The sequence below is a fragment of the Anopheles darlingi genome, chromosome 2 (assembly GCF_943734745.1).
Source record: "Anopheles darlingi chromosome 2, idAnoDarlMG_H_01, whole genome shotgun sequence".
Lineage (NCBI taxonomy): Eukaryota > Metazoa > Arthropoda > Insecta > Diptera > Culicidae > Anopheles > Anopheles darlingi.
Genome location: NC_064874.1, coordinates 73,736,057 through 73,753,556, shown reverse-complemented (window position 1 = coordinate 73,753,556; position 17,500 = coordinate 73,736,057). Strand labels below are relative to the sequence as shown.

Sequence of the window (17,500 nt, the reverse complement as noted above, 5' to 3'; positions counted from 1 at the left end):
GAAGCGCTACATGGCACCGGAGGTGCTGGACGAGACGATCAACACCGATCAGTTCGACTCGTTCAAGCGAGCGGACGTGTACGCGCTGGGCCTTGTCCTGTGGGAAATTGCCCGGCGGTGTAACTTCGATGGCACGTACGAGGAGTATCAGCTGCCTTTCTATGATGTCGTGCAGCCTGATCCCACAATTGAGGAGATGCGAAAGGTAAGTTGAATTTCCCCTCCCTCATAGCTCTGGTCCCTTTATTTTTCGACGGGTTTTTCGATGACACATTCGTATTCGTAACTCGGTTTACGTTCTCGCGCAGGTTGTCTGTTTGGACCAGCAGCGACCCTGCATACCGAGCCGCTGGGTGAGCTGCGAACTCTTGCACGCCATCTCCAAGGTGATGAAGGAATGCTGGTACCAAAATCCAGCCGCTCGTCTGTCGGCACTCAGGATTAAGAAAACGCTGGCAAACCTTCGCTGAGCAACAGATAACCAACAACTAAACTATTAGGCATCGCTCGATGTCCCGGGATCGCGGAGAGTTGTGCAAGCCGCTAGTTGCTCCAAACACTTGATAACACTACCTACAGCTGCGATACAGGATGTGCGCAAGAAGGACGGACCGGACTGCCGGACCCCGGGGGGTCGCATCCTTTCGGTGACAGAGTGAAAACACAGCTAAGCAACTAAACTCACTTTTTAATCGTAAGATCTATCTTTAGTGTGTACGCCAGCTGATAAGAGTGGTGTAAGAAGGACTAATGGTGTACATGTTTACTGTAGCACGTAAGATGTAGTAACGGAATGAGTGAGTATTGGTAGCGAAAAAGTGTGTAAAGTGCGAATGACTGACTGCATGATGCCTGGAAGAGAAATTAGTTTAGAACGAGTCGCGCTTTGCCATTATATGGCAAATCGAGAACGATGGATGCCGAGCCTAGCTAGCACGGTAGAGTATCGTGTGAACGCAACCGAAGTTACACCACCGTGTATATGAGGCGAGTAATTTTGATCTTTTCCCTTCCTCCCAATTACCATTGCCATGAAGCAAGCCACCGGTGGATGACATTGTGTTTGTTAGTTGTATTTTTAGTTAAACATTCAATGGATCCCATTTTTAAACAAAAAACAACCCACAAACAGCTAGCAGCCCCTGGTGAAATATTGCCATTTAACGAATGGACACTCTTAAATGGCAAAAAACGCAAAAAACCGCAAACAAACAAAGACTAGAAACATATCCTCTCCGATTTTTTACAAACCGCCAACCTCAGCCAAAACAAGAAAAAGGAAAAACCAATCGCCCTCCCGCAGAGTAGGAAAAATCGAAACAAGGAAACAAACACAAGGTAAATCAACCGTGAAAAGTGTAACGAAAATAAACTCTAGCCAGCGAAACATTGTAACAACGGCATAACACATGGATTCGTACAACTCTATAGTATTACCGGACCATAGAAACGAACAGAATAACACTTACAGTGAAGCAAAAGTGTAAGGCAGCAGTTCTTTCGCAGCTTCAATAACACGAAACAGATTTTTGTACATTTTGTTTGATTTAGGTAGATAGCAGCCGAGCGGCGGAATCAGAACAAGTGATTTTAAATGCTGTTTAGTTCGATCTTTACTCAGTGAGAACATGCAACAGCTCTGGCGCAAGGTAGTCGCTGGCATTGTCTAGAAAGAAGCGATTTGCAAATTTATTTTTCATTCAATAGAACATATTCGATCTGTGAAAAAAATATAAATCGGACATCGAGGGCAGAAAATTCATAAATTCAGACGCCAATACGTGCGACCATGCGATGGTGCGTACGACGACGAAAGGATGAGAGCTTTCTATGAAGATGGTATGAAGCTCAGGAAATATGTGTACCAAAATGCAAAGACAGCAAACAAACAAAAGAGACGGAACCTTACCTGCATCGATTGCTTCCACATAACATAAAAGAAAAACAAAACGAAGGAGAAAACTCACTCAAATGCGCCTAATGCGCAAGTAAGCAAACATACAAAAACAACTCAATACAAAGTGAAACAAAAAAGACATGTTGAAATGCGATTACTGCAGTTGAACAAAATGTAGAGTTCTTTAGACGAAGGCGAGAAAGTAACAATGATGATCTAAGTATAGTTACAGCTCATAGCACCCACAAGAAAAACAAAACCCCAAAACAAACGTACTAACGTAAAAATACGTGTTACACCGATAAAACCGATAAAAAAAAGTTCATAATGCAACACGAAACTGCCGTAAATGAAATCCAAACAGAAGGCGCAGAACTAGCAGATGAATCCTTTAAATCTAACAAAACTCATAAACATAAATTACATATGAGATTAGGGGCGAAGAAACTGACGCACATCCGGTAGAAAAACTGCCGCCGAAAAGCCTAAGAAGTGGGCTTTGATATTCATTTGTTTCGTTCTTACTTTTTGGTATTTCTTTCAGTCCAATCACATCAGCCACCGCTCAAACACTTTTTTGTGTCCAGCCTGATAGTATTGAACACAACCAGTCAATCTTTTTCTGCAGTTTTTTTGGAACGAAGTTTTTGCGAATGTTTACCATCTTGAACCTGAACAATCATACCGTTGGCCAATATTTCTTCCAAATCAACACAACAAAAATCATGCTTACCAATTCTCTCACTGACTGTGGCTCAAGGCTCCTGTCATTATGTGTTCTGTCAGTGCTTTGGGATATGTGTGATTTCCATGTTGAGTGTTGTTGTTTTTTATTTAAATTTAGTTTAAAAACTCAGATTCGAGCGGTAAGAATTATGATTCATTCATGACAGTGCTTTATCGCCAGGGGCAAATATTAAAAAAAAAACCTTCGCCAGTTTCCTATACTTAAGTCAGAAGGAGCAGTCTGAAAAGTTCAGGGAAAATAAGATGATGTGAATGGGTAAAAGATGGAAGCACTAAGGTGGCAAGGTTCGTCTTCTGATGATCAACAACAACAGTAAATTTTTTTTTTTTCATTCTTCTGATCCTACTAATCTTCTCGATTGATCACTTGTTACGATCAATTACACAACTAGCAATACTTTCACTCACATGATTCCATTAGGATTGAGGGTACAGTATACATATAGATACATTTGTATCCAATCATCTTTCATGATTCTATCTTAGAACGATTTTTCTGTATCTTTATGGCGAGCTCAATAGTGTTACTTCATTATTTTTTTAAATTTTCTATTAACATTCACACACTTCCGCACAAATGAAACGTGAAATAAGCCAAATGTGTTTAGAACCAGAAGCTAGTCCGTATTACAATCAAAAGGGAGTCCCGATCCGAAATGAATGCACTTTTTCACAGCCAGAAAGACAGCAATTGGTACATTTTGAATCTACCTCTAGACGTATGATCCTTCTGATCCTGAGACGTACACCAGAAAAGCTAAATGATTTAGAATGTTCCCCCCTACTCCGCCCTCTTTCCTCCGTTTATTGATTATTTCTATTGCTGCTCAATCAACGCGAAACAAATACTGCCATGGAAGCGAAGACAATGTTTTTTTTTATTTTTGTTGGAAACATTTTTGTGATTTTCTTTGTAAATTATGAATCGTCTGTCTTAGTTCGAGAAAATTTGAAAAATCTATTCCTAGATTACTCTAAACATTTAACTATGCACCGGACTAGAATAAGGAATCAATCAAGTCCTTATTCATTTGATTTTTTTTACTTTTATTCTCGTGGAGCCTTACACCGATCGGTACAAATCTATAGTTCAAATAGATGTGTGATGCACACGCGTGGTTGTGTGTGTACTTACATGTGAATGTACGTGTGCATGATGACGATATTACATTGTGAGACTTAACGGAGATAAGTAAATTGAAGTAAAGTTGTAAAAGTGGCCAAGTAGAGAATGCGAAAGCAATTGTACCCGCGAGAAGGTTGTTATACTGTTGCCAATTGCTGTCATCTGACGATGAAAAAGGTCTAGGGACGTAAGGATGGCTTCTGATGTATTCTGAACATGACTCTACAAACAACCAACTAAATCCCGTTCCCTTGCCACACGATAGCACAGTTAGCTATAACAAACATGCAAGCATACCATTGATTCCTTTATCAAACCGAAACATGCAATAGTATTAGGCGTGAATACGCCACCGTACCAATAGAACCAATCTATCAACCATCCAACCAACCATACCACACGGGACTCTGTCTCCCAAAACCAATAGTAAGAATTTGTAGAACTCTTTCAGCAAGATTTTCTGCAATTCCAGCAATCGATAGGTAATGAAAGTGTGATAAAACATTCTGTTTTTTTTATAATTTCGTCGTTATGTGCATTCTTTATTTAATATTATTCTATCCAGCTTGTGTTAACGATAACGCGCCATAAAGCATAACAGAGTACATGTTCTTATCCCTTCTGCTTCAACATTACGCTATGAGCTCATATTACCTAGTAAGATCTTCTGTAGAAACGATTTAAATCGTATGAAAGTATAGCTACCATGGCTATTCAATTTCTTTACCGTTTTGTTTTTTTTTCAATGTTAATATCAATTGATCTTGTAATATTTACAAGTGGCAACCCTTTTTCTGTTTTAAGTTCGTTAAGCTAACCAAGTGCTTGAGTTCAGTCAGTCAGCAATTAAACGACTAATGGATAGCAAACAGGAGAAAGTAAGAAACAGATTCCGAAGTACGAATGGTATAGTATGGGCACGAGGTTTACGAATGAGATTATTGAGCACAGAGTGTGATTCAAAAACGGTTCCAAGGTGAATGTTTTTGAAACTGAATGAATGCGGTACAGACAGTTCACTAACGCGGTAAGGGCGATCTAAATGTTCCAATGATATTTTTTTGCAAAAAAGAACGTATATGAGAGCGTGTGTTTGTGAATGTAGGAATTGAGCATATGAATGTGTCTCCCCATAAGAGAGCGTTGCAAATATGAGCCAGAGTTTAACTTACTACTAAAAAAATCCAAAAACCAAACTGCATAAAAAGAAGAATTCTACCTTTTCCCTCCGTTCCCCGTTTCCTCCCCAGAGCATCTAAACCGCAAAAAGGACAACAAAACCAACAAACAAACAAACGAGAATGGAGTAAACACAACAAAAATAATCCTTAATAAAGCAAATGGCACAAAAGGTTAGAATAGAGGGCAGCAGAGGTGGAAAGCCCTGGAACAAAACAAAAAACTATTGAGATGGTGAGGTGGAACAAATGAAAAGGAAAAGTGGGGAATTATGATACAAAATATCCTGATTATTTGTTAACAAATAAGACCCATTTTCATACAAACGAAAAGGATTAAATATTGAAAACGGATAAATGGTAACGCTACAAGAGGATTGAGGAAGATGGAGAAGATTCGACAGGAATCGTTTGGCGCCATTACGTGTTTGAAAACTTGAAATTGTATGTCCGACGGTCCCGTACGCCCCGTACCTCACCTCTAACCATGCTTGTACCATATTTGCTCAATTCTATTTTCAACATAAAACAAGCAAATCTTGTACATTACACACTCACACCTCTGCACACAACCCAACCAAAACCATCTTTCGAATAATATTATTTGGATCGGTTCAGCAGCGCTCTTCCGTTGATTTTTTTTCCTCCGTATAATAGTGCACCAGATACCAGTTCCAAATGATGCTGGATGATAAACACAAAACAGTTATACCTCGAGTAGATTATTCTTGTACGTGTTGGTCTAGATTTGTCCTTGAAATATTCTTAAACCGTGTGCCATCATAATGATTGAGACAGAGCAACAGTGAGCGACAGGGAGTATTCGTACACCAATGATGCATTTGATTTGTAGCCCCTGCTCACTACTTTATGTTTTACGTTAGATCTTTACCTTAAAGAGGGTACACCAAACTAAGCGTTGACTGCTTGTAAATTCCTAACCATACCTAACCTCGGGATCGCGTAACCCCTAATGATTGTGCTGCGAGAGGGCATAATTGTAGTAGACGATCGATTGCGGTCCCTTATTGATTTACTATCATGTAGTGTTTTTAATATGTAAGCCCTAGAGTGTAGATGATGCTATATTCCTATTCGCTCCTTGATAAGTTGTCACACAATATGACTCACTGAAACTCGGCACGATCCACGTTTGGGGGTATCCTTGCGATTGTATTTATTTATAGTAGAGTACACGCGTGTCCACGGAATAGTAATGTAGGAGTGCGTTTCGAGAGAACACAACATATTATTATTTATCTCTTGATCGTTGGAGGAGCGAGCGTATGGTGGAATGGGTTGATTTTTAATTTTCTACCTCATTTGTTTAATATTAAGTTTCGATTGCCACCGCGCGCCCCCGTGATGTGCAGAATCAGAAAGGTGAAAATGAGTACAGTAGTTTTCCTTTGGCCTCTGTCATGCGTCATATTGATTTTAGTGTTATATTATATAATAAGCAGTAAGTTACAGAGTTAGTTTATAACTGCATCAAACTGCATGGGAAAAACGTTGTTGCTGTAACAGCTGAACATCTCGTCCTGACTATGGTGCATTTAATTTCCTAAATTTTCCCCCGTTTTGTATAGGCTTGCTGTAATTGCGATATTTTATTTTAACCACATTTTCTGATCAAACAAATCATGTAGACTTACCGACTTATAAGCCAAAGGCTACAAAAGTAACGAGCTATAATGGGGTAGAATCATTTGATGTAATGCTTTGAGAATGATTTTGTGTGAAACATGCATCTCCATGCAGTTAAATCTGGAGTTTGACTGATCGGATCAAGCAAAGTACGTAGTACCATCAGGCTGATTGAAAAAAAAAACGTTTTGAAAAGTTTGTAAAACGACTGGAATGCGGGTGAAAGAAATTAAATTAATCAATATGGTGGGGCACACTTTTTCAGTGATTTTATTTTAAAGCAAAAGATGTAAATTCAAAACCTCTTAAACAATACTATTCTTGTAACCCTGATATCCTATATTTCAATTTACCTTGAACTTTTTATATTATTCTGCAGTAAAAAGAACCTTCTATTTTTTTTTTGTATAATTCCTGGATCTGACTTATCCAAAATTAATTAACTTCTACTATCATTTTCCATGCTCTTGATATTAATTGCCTTCCTACCATAATTTGGTATATGCAGAAACTTGGAGAAAGGAAAATAAGATGCACTACAAAGATAAAGCTCTAAGGCTTCGCGGGGATTTGCACGCCAGGTGCACTATCACTAGAGATATCATTTGAATTAACTCTCCCCTTCAGTGTGGTTACTCTAATTATAACGTAATTAATGCATACAGCAAAAACCCACTTCTCATATTATATTATCATCATTATTATTATATTCTAATGTTTTCTCACTATTTAAAATGAGAAACACATCGACACATACACACCCAAATCAATACACAAACAAATACACGATTACCATGAACGAGATTGCTAGAGAGATGAAGCTTCGTAAATTTGTGCAAGGACAGTTTAAACAAAAATGGGACATCCAAACCTATGTTCAGCAAAGCGAATAGTATGTACTTTTCCTTCCCGTCGCACCGTTCATAAGAAAGATTAACGGAGACATCGAGTGAATACACAGTGTGGAGGATTGAGTAGAGGAGTAAATGAGAACAAGGAGCGAAATGGGGCAGTGAAACGATAAATTATAAGGAAAACATAATAAGTATAATGCAACACATAACGCATTAGCACACAGACAAACACTGAACACAACATGCATCTCGGTTTCTCGATATGATTTGCTGAATCCTCTCCCCCACAATACTGCAGCGGTTAGAATGTACTGGTTTCGTTTTTTCGGTCTACGAGAATGTTAAGCCAAGTGTTTAAAGTAAAACTCATCCAGTGAATGTAAGTAAAACGAACAAACTGTAACGGCGGGAAAATAGAGGAGGAAAAATAACGCAACCGACCGACAACAAACTGTAGCCGATAAGCACCACGCGATAACACACATTAACAAACGTAGGGTAAGAATGGACAGAAGAGGTGGTAAATGTAGGGAAAACATAAAACTAGAAATGTAAAATGGAAAACATACAAACCACAGTTAAAGTAGATGCCGCCGAGAAGCGAGACAAAACACAAAAAACAAAAAGATAAAATAAACACGAGGCAGAGATACAGATACACACAGTGAACACACTCAGATTTAGGGATAAAGAAATCAACATGATGTAACAAGAAAAGAAGAACAGAGACAGAGAGAGCGAGAGAGAGAGAGAGAGAGAGAGAGAGAGAGAGAGAGAGAGAGAGAGACAACAAATGAGGTTGCAAGATAAGCACGAAGGGAAGAGAAAAAAAACCACAGTGAACCGTGATCGATTATTGTCTTTTTGTAACAAAAAATGATAAAAAGTGGAACATCCAACATGGTGCTGTAGTTTGCCTTTTTCTTTCTTCCATGGTTTCGTACTGTTGTTTACGTCTATCTAGCAGAAACCAGTCAGAAATCTTGGGAGATTCTTTTCGAAGATAAAATCTTGTTCACACGTCGTTATCTAAAGAAGGGACTCATACTGTTGACACCGTGTCACGTTATCAAAGTAAATGGCGCCCGGATTCAGGTAGTTGAGTGTCTACTTCCATTCCGTCTTCGTTCGTTTTCCATTTGCGATTCTGCTTGCTCTTAAAGACGCTGGCTCTTGGTGGATATGATGTCGACAGCGATTGTGCCCGATCGTCGTCAGTCTGATGATTAAGCCACTGCGATTAGCCTTCCGGGGAGACGCAAAGTCTCAACGGCATGTGTAGTGTGGTCGAACACACGGTTTCAGTCGTTACAAGACTTTCACTCGCCGCGCACATGCTGCATCGTCGTACAGCTGCGCAGCCGACCTTTCTACGTTTCTAGTGCGTGCGTGCTCCGTTATTCTCATTCTTGGCTGTGTCAAGGTTCCGCCTCAACGTATCTCGTGCGGAATCGTTTGTTCATCGTTGCCTACTACTCCCGTTGCTCGCGCACAGTTTCACTTTAGTGAACGCTTCGTACTAAGTTGTACTAAACTCCGACGTCTGCCTACTACGACGAACCTCGCTAGTGCATCGAGTGCGTCATGTTTCTCTCTCGCAGTGTGTCATCTGCCAGGCGGCTAGTAGTCGCCTCGACAGCAATGAAACCTCCGCTCAACGGTGTGTCCGAAGTGGTCAGTTCTACACGAAACGGTCGTTCCTTCGCTAGCTCCGGAATGATACGTAAAGCACCATTGACGACCCCACTAGCGGCACCGAATAATCATCGTCCCAGTCCAAAGTCCACGTTGATGCCGGAGGAAGATACGGATCGGTGCGAAGATCCGTTTCATTCGCGGACAGCGTCATCGTCAGTGGGACGCACCCGGTGGCTGATAAGCGAAGCGTCGCTTTCAAACGACGACCGTTCGAGGGTAGTGCTCCTTGTGCTAAACGCTGATGACGAGGCATTGACACGGCGATACGAGTTTCCCGCCATTTGGTTACGCGACAATTGCCAATGCGAGGCATGCTTTCACGCTGGCTCAGTAAGCCGTGTCCTGAACTGGGAGCAGTTCGATGTCGAACGAGTTCATGTCGCTGCCGTGCAACCGGTCGATGGTGGCCATTCGTTAGAAGTACTTTGGGAAGGAGCAGAGAATGGTGCTGTTGTGCATCGATCAGTCTACAACGTGGAATGGATGTTGGAGCGAAGTTTTCGCCAGGAAGATAGCGAAGCCTACTTAGAGGAATGGTACCGACCGGCACCGGAGCTGTGGGGAGCGGCAAGATTCCATGAGGTAATACAGGAGTTTTCCTATGCCGATGTGCTACACGAAGATGAAGCATTGAGGCAGTGGATCGAAGCGCTGATCAGGTACGGCGTAGTAATGATCAAGAATGCTCCGTTAACCGAGCACGAATGTCGCCGGTTGGCGAACCGGGTTGGTTTCATCCGGAAAACACATTACGGGTAAGTATTGTCTGTGGAGTACTTTTACGTAAGTTTTTCATTTTTTCAATATGGAATATTTATTTCACCGAAATCGGCGAAAATTATGGTCATGGGTGCGTTTGGACCTCGTGCGCTGCTACCCGATCAGATTTTTGTCGGCCTTCTTGGATGGACCGTAAATTTACCGTTTCGTTTTTTCTTTCGAACAAAAAGCTTTTTTACGCAGCAAATTGATGAAAAAGCATTAATATTGGTTTTTAAATGTATGTTTTATTACATTTTTAAGCGAGGAATTTATCGTAAAGGCCAAGGAGGGCACGAGCAACGTGGCGTACCTGTCGACACCGCTCCAGATGCATACGGATCTGCCGTACTATGAGTACAAACCGGGCTGCAATCTGCTGCACTGTCTGGTGCAATCGAAGGACGCAGGCGGCGGCGGTGCCAATCTGATTGCCGATGGATTCTACGTTGCCGAGCGGGTACGGCGCGAGCATCCGGATCAGTTCCGGCTGCTGAGCGAAACGCTCGTCAACTGGACCGACATCGGGGAGGATGAAGGAGGCAAGTTTCATAGCATCTACCGCGCACCGGTCATCTGGTAAGCATCCGTCGGGGGAATAATGCTACAAGCGAAGGTGCTAACGTGGTTACCGTTCTTCTTTCCCTCAGCATTAGCCGTGATGGACAGCGGCTAGAGCGGATCAATCATAGTGTACCGCAGCGTGGTAGCCACTTTTGCGTACCGATCGAGCAGGTCGATCGCTGGTACCGGGCGATGCACCGATTCGTGCGTATCCTACACGAGGAAGCGGTCCAGTTCCGGACGGCACCCGGTGACATCCTTACCTTCAGCAACATCCGGGCGATTCACGGTCGCACCGGATACCGGGATACGGTACAGAACACGCGCCATCTCGTCGGTGCGTACTTGGATTGGGACGAGATCTACTCGAAGCTACGGGTTCTCAAGACAGCTGCCAACAAGGGACCAAAGGAAAACGTCGGAGGTTAAATCGTTTAAATTCTTTATATTATTCTGTTCGTTCTTGTGTGTATTCACTTGGCGCACACGCGCGAGTTCCGCTTTTTAAATGATAATGTTCGAAGTAAAAGGATAGGGAGCAAACACAAACACACACGCGCGCTCGATCGGTACGCGATCCTTCCACGGATATCTTCTAAAGTAAATCAATAAATCGAAATAACTGAAGAGTAAGTAAGTGAGTTCGAGGACACGAAATGGACTAAAACAGGCTACAGCAGTACACTAAACAGCTAAACACCGTCGAACACGGTACCATCGGTCGATCGATCGATTGATCGTCGTCTACTAAATACATACATTCGTTCAGATAAAATCACAATATATCTTGCTCGCTATGCGCTATCGTTTCGTCGTCGTCGTTCGATCCCCTCTCCTCTGCCCTCGATCGCTTCTTCTTTAGCAAATCCTGTTCACACGCCCCGGAATCGTTCGGTGTGACTCCCCACCCCCTCGTACCTTCGATGCATTTACAAAACGCGCTGCAGCACGTGCTGCCTCTAATCTGCTCTAGCATGTAGCCACGTAATGTGCTAACACGTTCTTCTTTCACATTCCATTTCATCACACCGTCCGTAGCATAGCTTCCACTCTAATGTTTTATGCGTTATGTGTTACAGTAACGTGCCGAGATAACGTGAACTTTCCTATCGTCTGCTATTGTGGCCGTGACTCTGACGCAGATCCTGTCGTTTAGAGGGATCTGACCTCTTTCTGACCATATGCTTACTTATGTATCTGTGTGTGTAGAGCACCATAGTTGGATGCACCGGATGCAAACATGCAGACGAAACGAGAACAAACACACAGCACACGGGTACTACCTAAATGGATAAATGATTGCAACTCCTGCCCCCCTTCGTCTTCTACCGTTTCTTAACAGCTACTAGTGCGCTAGCGATTGTAATTATGAAGAGAACACTCTAAAGCCAGGGAAAGCGGTGCAATACTCTTTGAATTTCAACTTCATTCCGTTGAAATGCAAGAGCCTTGGTGGTGCTTGGTTCTCAAAAGAGGGAAAAGAGGACGGGGTGCAAAAGTGACGTGATGCGTTGCTCGACCCTAGAGCAATCGATAGATGGAGTTGTATGAGAAAAGAAGAACAAATTGACTAATATACAGCAAACGAAAGATGTAGAAACGCAGAGAGAGAGAGATAGGCATAGATAGTGTATGTGGTTGCTGTGTCTGAGAGATAAAGTTGGCTGCGCTATCATCATTATGCACGTTATCCTAATCTAAGCTGTACACAAGCTAGCTGCTCGGCAACGATCGATCGATCGTTCGATCGATCGGCAGTTTGCCTCTCAACCCTATCCTTTCTATATTGTAGTGATGCAAATTTTGGAAACAAATAACCTCCTCATCCCCGTCCGAAATACACACAATAAACAGCCAAAAAAAAGAAACACAATCCTATCGTGCCCTCACTTCTTATCACTAGGCAGGAAGAGTGGATATAGCGGGATCGCAACGGGGGGGAGAGGGAGAAGGTGATCAACGCACCAACCTACCTAAACCTACGGCGTCCCTAAAAACCTAACGAAAACCTAGAATCTAAACCACTCGCTCGCTGGCTCGCTGGCAGGCAGGCAGGCAGGCACTAGGGAGCTAGCACTCACTCTGCACCAGCGTGTCCTTGAGCGCACGGAGCTGCTCCTCTCCCAGCGTAATCTTGTCGGCGATTTCGCGCGAATCGACGATCAGTTTTGCCTTCATGTTGACGAAGTAATCGTAATCGGCGTACTCGTCGGGCGTGAGCGCCTGCTCGAGGATCCGGGCAATGATGGAACCGCGCCGATCGATATCATCCTTCAGCTCCTTCGCCTCATCGAGCTGCTCCAGCAACCGTTCCCGCTTCGACTCCAGGATCTTCTGCAAAAGCGAGACGCAAAAAAACAAACGAAGGAGGTGAGCGCACGTACGGGGTACGGGGATGGTTGTGGTGCTTAGAACACCATGCGGACGCCCTTTACCTTATCGGGATGATTGGGTTCGATATTGTGGAGTGCGTTATCGGTACGGGCGAGCCGCCCGGACAGTGACAGCAGCAGCATCGTGATGTAGCCCACATCGTCCACGTACGACCGGAACTTGGACGCGTCCGATGGTCGTACCTTCTGCGTCACCTTGAGCGCGACATCATTGCCGAGCAGATCGTTCGCGTTGCTCTCCTCCGCGATGCTCGTCTGCTCGTTCGTCAGGACTAGTAGCTTTTTGCCAAGACGTTGGACGAGTTCCTCCTGAAGTATAGAATAAGATAGACGAGTTAATTAGCAACGTCATGATAGGCAGAGACACGCGCCCAAGAGACCACCCATAGACCGCTCCATAGAACACATTAACACCAGATCGGTCGCCAAAATGTCCACGTCCACGAACTCAAATGTCAACTCCCGGTGGGGGGTAGGTAACACAACGCAACAGCAGTAGAGAGGTGACAATTCCCCCGCTCCGGGTACAGCGCAAATACACCCACGGTACTACTCCTCCTGTCGGCAGGTGTAGGAGGAACAGTCCTTGACTTATGATCACGTAAGTACACTCCTCTGAGACCGCCGAGAATGGCGTAATCTTTACACAACACTCGTCTCTAGCACTCATCATGCGACGAGGCTTTTGAACAACAACTCCGCTCCGCTGCTATTGCTTCTCCACAGATGCCAACGTGCTTTACCAGCTGGGCTCGCTTCGTGCTAGTGATCCTCGGTGGTGGTGATGACGGTGATGATGACGGTGAACCACGCTGATAATGATGGGGCGACATCGGTAGCAACCTTTTCCTCTAAGTGACGACGACGACGATGTCATGGGGTCATCGGTGACGGTGACCGACGAACCGATGATCCGGTTCTCCTCATCGCACTCTCTTCACAACGTGCCACAACGATGTACACTCCAGCACGGCTGGAAGCAAACTGCGACCGCCGCTTGCTGGAGTGTACGCCCCCCAAACGTGGTGCGCGCTATCTGTAAGGTGGTGGTGGGCGCCAACGTGCACCATCTACTACCCCCTTGGTTCGCTTTCTGTGACGTCTGAAGCCCCACCATCATCATCATCATCACCATCACCATCACGTGTGACACATGGGCAAGAAGCACCACAACAGCATCGTCGTCGTCGACGGTGGGCGTTCCAGCCCAAGTCATCTTGTGCGGAGCTGAGATTATGTGTGTGCACTTCCGGTCGCGCGCAATATGCGTCTGCGGGAGGTGCGGCGTGGTATTCACTTTCGCTTCACTCACGCACTAAAATCACGGAATGCCCCGGGCGGAGTAATGCTCTAGATTCGAGGCCACCGAGGCTAATTGCGATCATGAACCTCGAAACGGCGCGTCAACGACGGTCGCGCACCGGACCGGGGTCTGGGGCAAATGGACTTTCAATTTTCTAACCCCCGGAGAGAGAGAGAGAGAGAGCACGGTGCTTACCTTCTTCTTGGTCAGATCACAGCAATCACCGTTGATCAGGGTCATCTCGCGGCTGTAGCGCGTCATCAGCTTGGCCTTCGGTTCCGAGATTTGAAAGTAGGTCGAACTGGACGTCAGAATTTCGAGCGGGCTAGAATTCGATCGAGAACGCAAAGGAAACGGAACGGCAAAAATAATAATCAACAGATGATCAAGCTGCAGCAATGATCGATGATTAGCGGCACTTACCTTTTCGGTGAACCGCCACCCTCTGCCGACGGTGGTGATGCTCCGACTCCAGGTGCTGCCGGTGGTGTTGTTGTTGCTGTTGCTGCTGCTGATGGTGGTGGTGCGGTCGAGGCATCCTTCTTCGGTGGCCGCGGTGCCACCTGGATGTTGAACAGATCGGACACGTAGTCCGAGGACGATTTCACAGTCTTCGGTGCTAAGAGAGAGAGTATAATCCAGGTGTTAGTGAAGCGATCGATCGATGTTTAACGCTCTGGGTGGTCCTCAGCCCACTACCCAAAAAAAAGAGACCCACCCACACCTCAAGTGTGTTCCCACGCGATCACTTGCGGCTTTCCTTCTCACGCACCAGCCACACCGATATCTTGCGCTCGCAATCGAATGCAGCGGGAATGCGAGTGAAATGTAGTAACACAGCACGCCGGTGTGTCGACGCGGTAACGCGACGATCGCGACTACTCCCCGAGACAAACAATGGCCACCGAGGCGTGGTGTGTGAGTCAACATGCACCAATATGGCACAGCTGATTAGCATAGCTAATCTGGAAAAGAGTCTGGGGGAACGCCGCACGCTAGTGCTCACTACTAGAGATTGCCAAAGTAAGACGTTTTGTGTTGTAACGTGATCGCGTGAAGGAGGAGCGAGTAACGGAGGTGGGGACCATTAACCGAGTGCCACTTCCTCCAGTGAGCGAGCTCCAGCCTTCCAGGCTTGACGATCGCGCCGATGGCCGTTTGATTTGATTTTAGAGTTTTTAATTAAATGCTTCATCTAAAGACACCTGCACTGCGCACTAACGTCACTATTTGGACAACCGAAACCACCCTCTGGCTATCTCTAATGCCCGTGTTTGTGTGTGTGAGTGTGTGTGTTTGTTGGGTGAAATCCCTCCAACCGCCCCCGGGGGGAGAGTCCATCATCACTTTCGACGCTCGCCGAAGTTTCCACCGAAAATTGTAACCCAGGCCCAGGACCGGCCACAATTTGATGGCCCTGCCCGCCCTACCTTACCGCCCTACTTTCACCCTAACGGCGTCATCAATAACGGTGGGGCGCCCGCTGCGCTGTCCGGTGTGTTTATGTTTTCAAGCGCCGCCCGTCCCGAGCCGATGTGCGGATTGTTTTCCGATTTATCGCGGTCACTTCTCGCACATTAGCACCGAGGCGGCCCGGCTCCGCCGAAACGGACTTTCGATTTTTATCGCCCAGACCAGGCACGACCCAAGACAGACGCGCCAACGGCCAATAGTTGGAAGGGGCCCTGAGTGCGGGGGACTGGACTGGATTGGAAGATGTTGTGGATGAGAAAACACTCCAATGGCCATTGTTGGTCACTGTCGCGACTTAGCATGCGGCAGATCGCTTTAATGGCTTCTTCTGGGACGTACCACAAGATAGGCAACCCACCAAGTCCCATATTCCATGTCTTTTTTGGCCAGATTTATTGGCGAGATGAGAAGTTGAGAACCATAAAGCCACTTTGGCGCACACTCTCTCATCGAGCACTAACCTAACTACACTTTTAACTTGATCATCGCGATCTGCAAGCGCGTCTTAGACTGAGCACAACGAGGTTTATGGGTTCTCCCTCCCTCTGTTCCCATCCTACCTCGCCCACTATAAAACTCTACCAGCTGAAGATCACTTACCCAGTATGGTGTGCAGCTTATCGGACGGGGACAGTTGACTGACGAGATCGTGCGACAGCTTGTCACAGTCGATCTCCTCCGGGTGTAGCTTGCGCGGTGTGGCCGGTACGGCAGTAGTGGCGCCCTCCGTCTTACTGCCGAAGAAGTTCCGCGTCGGACTTCCGGTCCCCTCCGTTGGACTACTGGGCGTCGAGGTGGCCACCGAGCAGGTAACCGGTGGTGATCGTGCACCTTCGATCACTGTATTATTTGCGGCCGTCGAGGGAGAGGAGCCACCGTCGGTGCTGGCCGCAAACTTCTTTCTACTGCCGGCCGTTGTATCGATCGTCAGCTCACCAACGCTCACGGTGAGCGCATCGACGATCAAACCAGCACCACCGTACGACGACTGATGATCACCACCGAGTAGTTCCGTCTGCGAGGCAGCCTCTGACGTGGGGGCCTGGACGCGTAGCACGATCTCGGTGCGTTGCAGCACGCGACCACCACTACCACTGGTACTACCTTCCGAAGAGGTTGTCGATGAACCGGCGTTGGTGGTAACGATAGCTAGCTCACTGGTCGTCACGGTTGACAGAAGCGTTGCTTCCGAGACCTGATCACCTGTTGCTGCTGCTGCGGTTGGTTCCTCCTCTTTGGCGCTGATGCTTGCTGATGACGCTGATGATGATGATGATGATGACGGTGCAGAGTGAGTGGTTGCGTTCGATCCGGGCGACACTGATCGTACTGCATCGTCGTCTTCATCGGCGTGTGTCGACGCACCGACCGCTGGATTGGTAATACCACCGGAGCAGCAGGAGGAAGACGCTGGCCATACAACACCGACGGTACCGGCGGCGACCGTCTCTCCACCCTTCTCCACACTAATGCTGCCCACCGACGCCGACGCCGACGTGCTGGTGTTGGTGTTGCTGGCCACCGTCGTCGTTGCTGTTGAGGAGGCGGACACGGAGTTGGCACACGCGGAAGCAACGGTATTTACCACCATCATCCCACCACCACCACCAGCAGCAGTACCACCGTCGGCAGCGGCGTGCTGCTGGTCAGTCGCTACCGAGGGTTGCCGTTGCAGCTCGAAATTGGCCGGATTTTCCGAATTCTCCGGGCAATTATGTACAGTTTGAGATGCGGCGATGGTCAGCGGCCAACAGTAGGTGTTAGCGCCGCTGCTAGAGGAGGAATAGGAGGAGCTCGAGCTGACTCCATTCATCGTCGGTATCGGGGTAGAGGGTAGCGGTGGTGGAACTTGGGACTGGGA

General features: G+C 46.0%; 3 protein-coding genes across 8 annotated transcripts in view; 2 read left to right on the top strand and 1 right to left on the bottom strand.

Moving 5' to 3' along the window:
• The window catches only part of LOC125950510 (TGF-beta receptor type-1-like), a 76,519-nt gene extending 68,252 nt beyond the window's left edge, over window positions 1-8,267 (top strand). For all 5 annotated transcript variants that reach the window (XM_049678584.1, XM_049678588.1, XM_049678583.1 and 2 more), the window contains exons 8-9: window positions 1-205; window positions 309-8,267. The exon at window positions 1-205 is cut by the window's left edge and continues 319 nt beyond it. In XM_049678584.1, coding sequence (XP_049534541.1) covers window positions 1-205; window positions 309-470 — 367 coding nt within the window. In that variant the 3' untranslated portion in view covers window positions 471-8,267. The remainder of the gene's footprint in view (window positions 206-308) is intronic.
• Window positions 8,268-8,766: 499 nt separating this feature from the next.
• LOC125950516 (gamma-butyrobetaine dioxygenase-like) lies at window positions 8,767-10,899 on the top strand. Its single transcript, XM_049678593.1, has 3 exons — window positions 8,767-9,902; window positions 10,171-10,485; window positions 10,557-10,899. The coding sequence occupies exons 1-3, from the start codon at window positions 9,034-9,036 to the stop codon at window positions 10,897-10,899; spliced, it is 1,527 nt and encodes a 508-aa protein (XP_049534550.1). The 5' UTR covers window positions 8,767-9,033.
• Window positions 10,900-11,121: 222 nt separating this feature from the next.
• LOC125950485 (protein Shroom) overlaps window positions 11,122-17,500 on the bottom strand; it is a 183,592-nt gene continuing 177,213 nt past the window's right edge. For both annotated transcript variants that reach the window (XM_049678518.1, XM_049678519.1), the window contains exons 8-12: window positions 16,240-17,500; window positions 14,590-14,785; window positions 14,362-14,491; window positions 12,906-13,172; window positions 11,122-12,804 (exon numbers count right to left, since the gene is read on the bottom strand). The exon at window positions 16,240-17,500 is cut by the window's right edge and continues 931 nt beyond it. In XM_049678518.1, the coding sequence (XP_049534475.1) occupies window positions 12,541-12,804; window positions 12,906-13,172; window positions 14,362-14,491; window positions 14,590-14,785; window positions 16,240-17,500 (2,118 nt within the window). In that variant the 3' untranslated portion in view covers window positions 11,122-12,540. The remainder of the gene's footprint in view (window positions 12,805-12,905; window positions 13,173-14,361; window positions 14,492-14,589; window positions 14,786-16,239) is intronic.

Coding starts and splice junctions, on each gene's coding strand:
- LOC125950516 (XM_049678593.1), top strand. CDS start 9,034: ATGTTTCTCTCTCGCAGTGTGTCATCTGCCAGGCGGCTAGTAGTCGCC. Junction 9,903..10,170: donor ATCCGGAAAACACATTACGG/GTAAGTATTGTC, acceptor TACATTTTTAAG/CGAGGAATTTATCGTAAAGG. Junction 10,486..10,556: donor TACCGCGCACCGGTCATCTG/GTAAGCATCCGT, acceptor TCTTTCCCTCAG/CATTAGCCGTGATGGACAGC.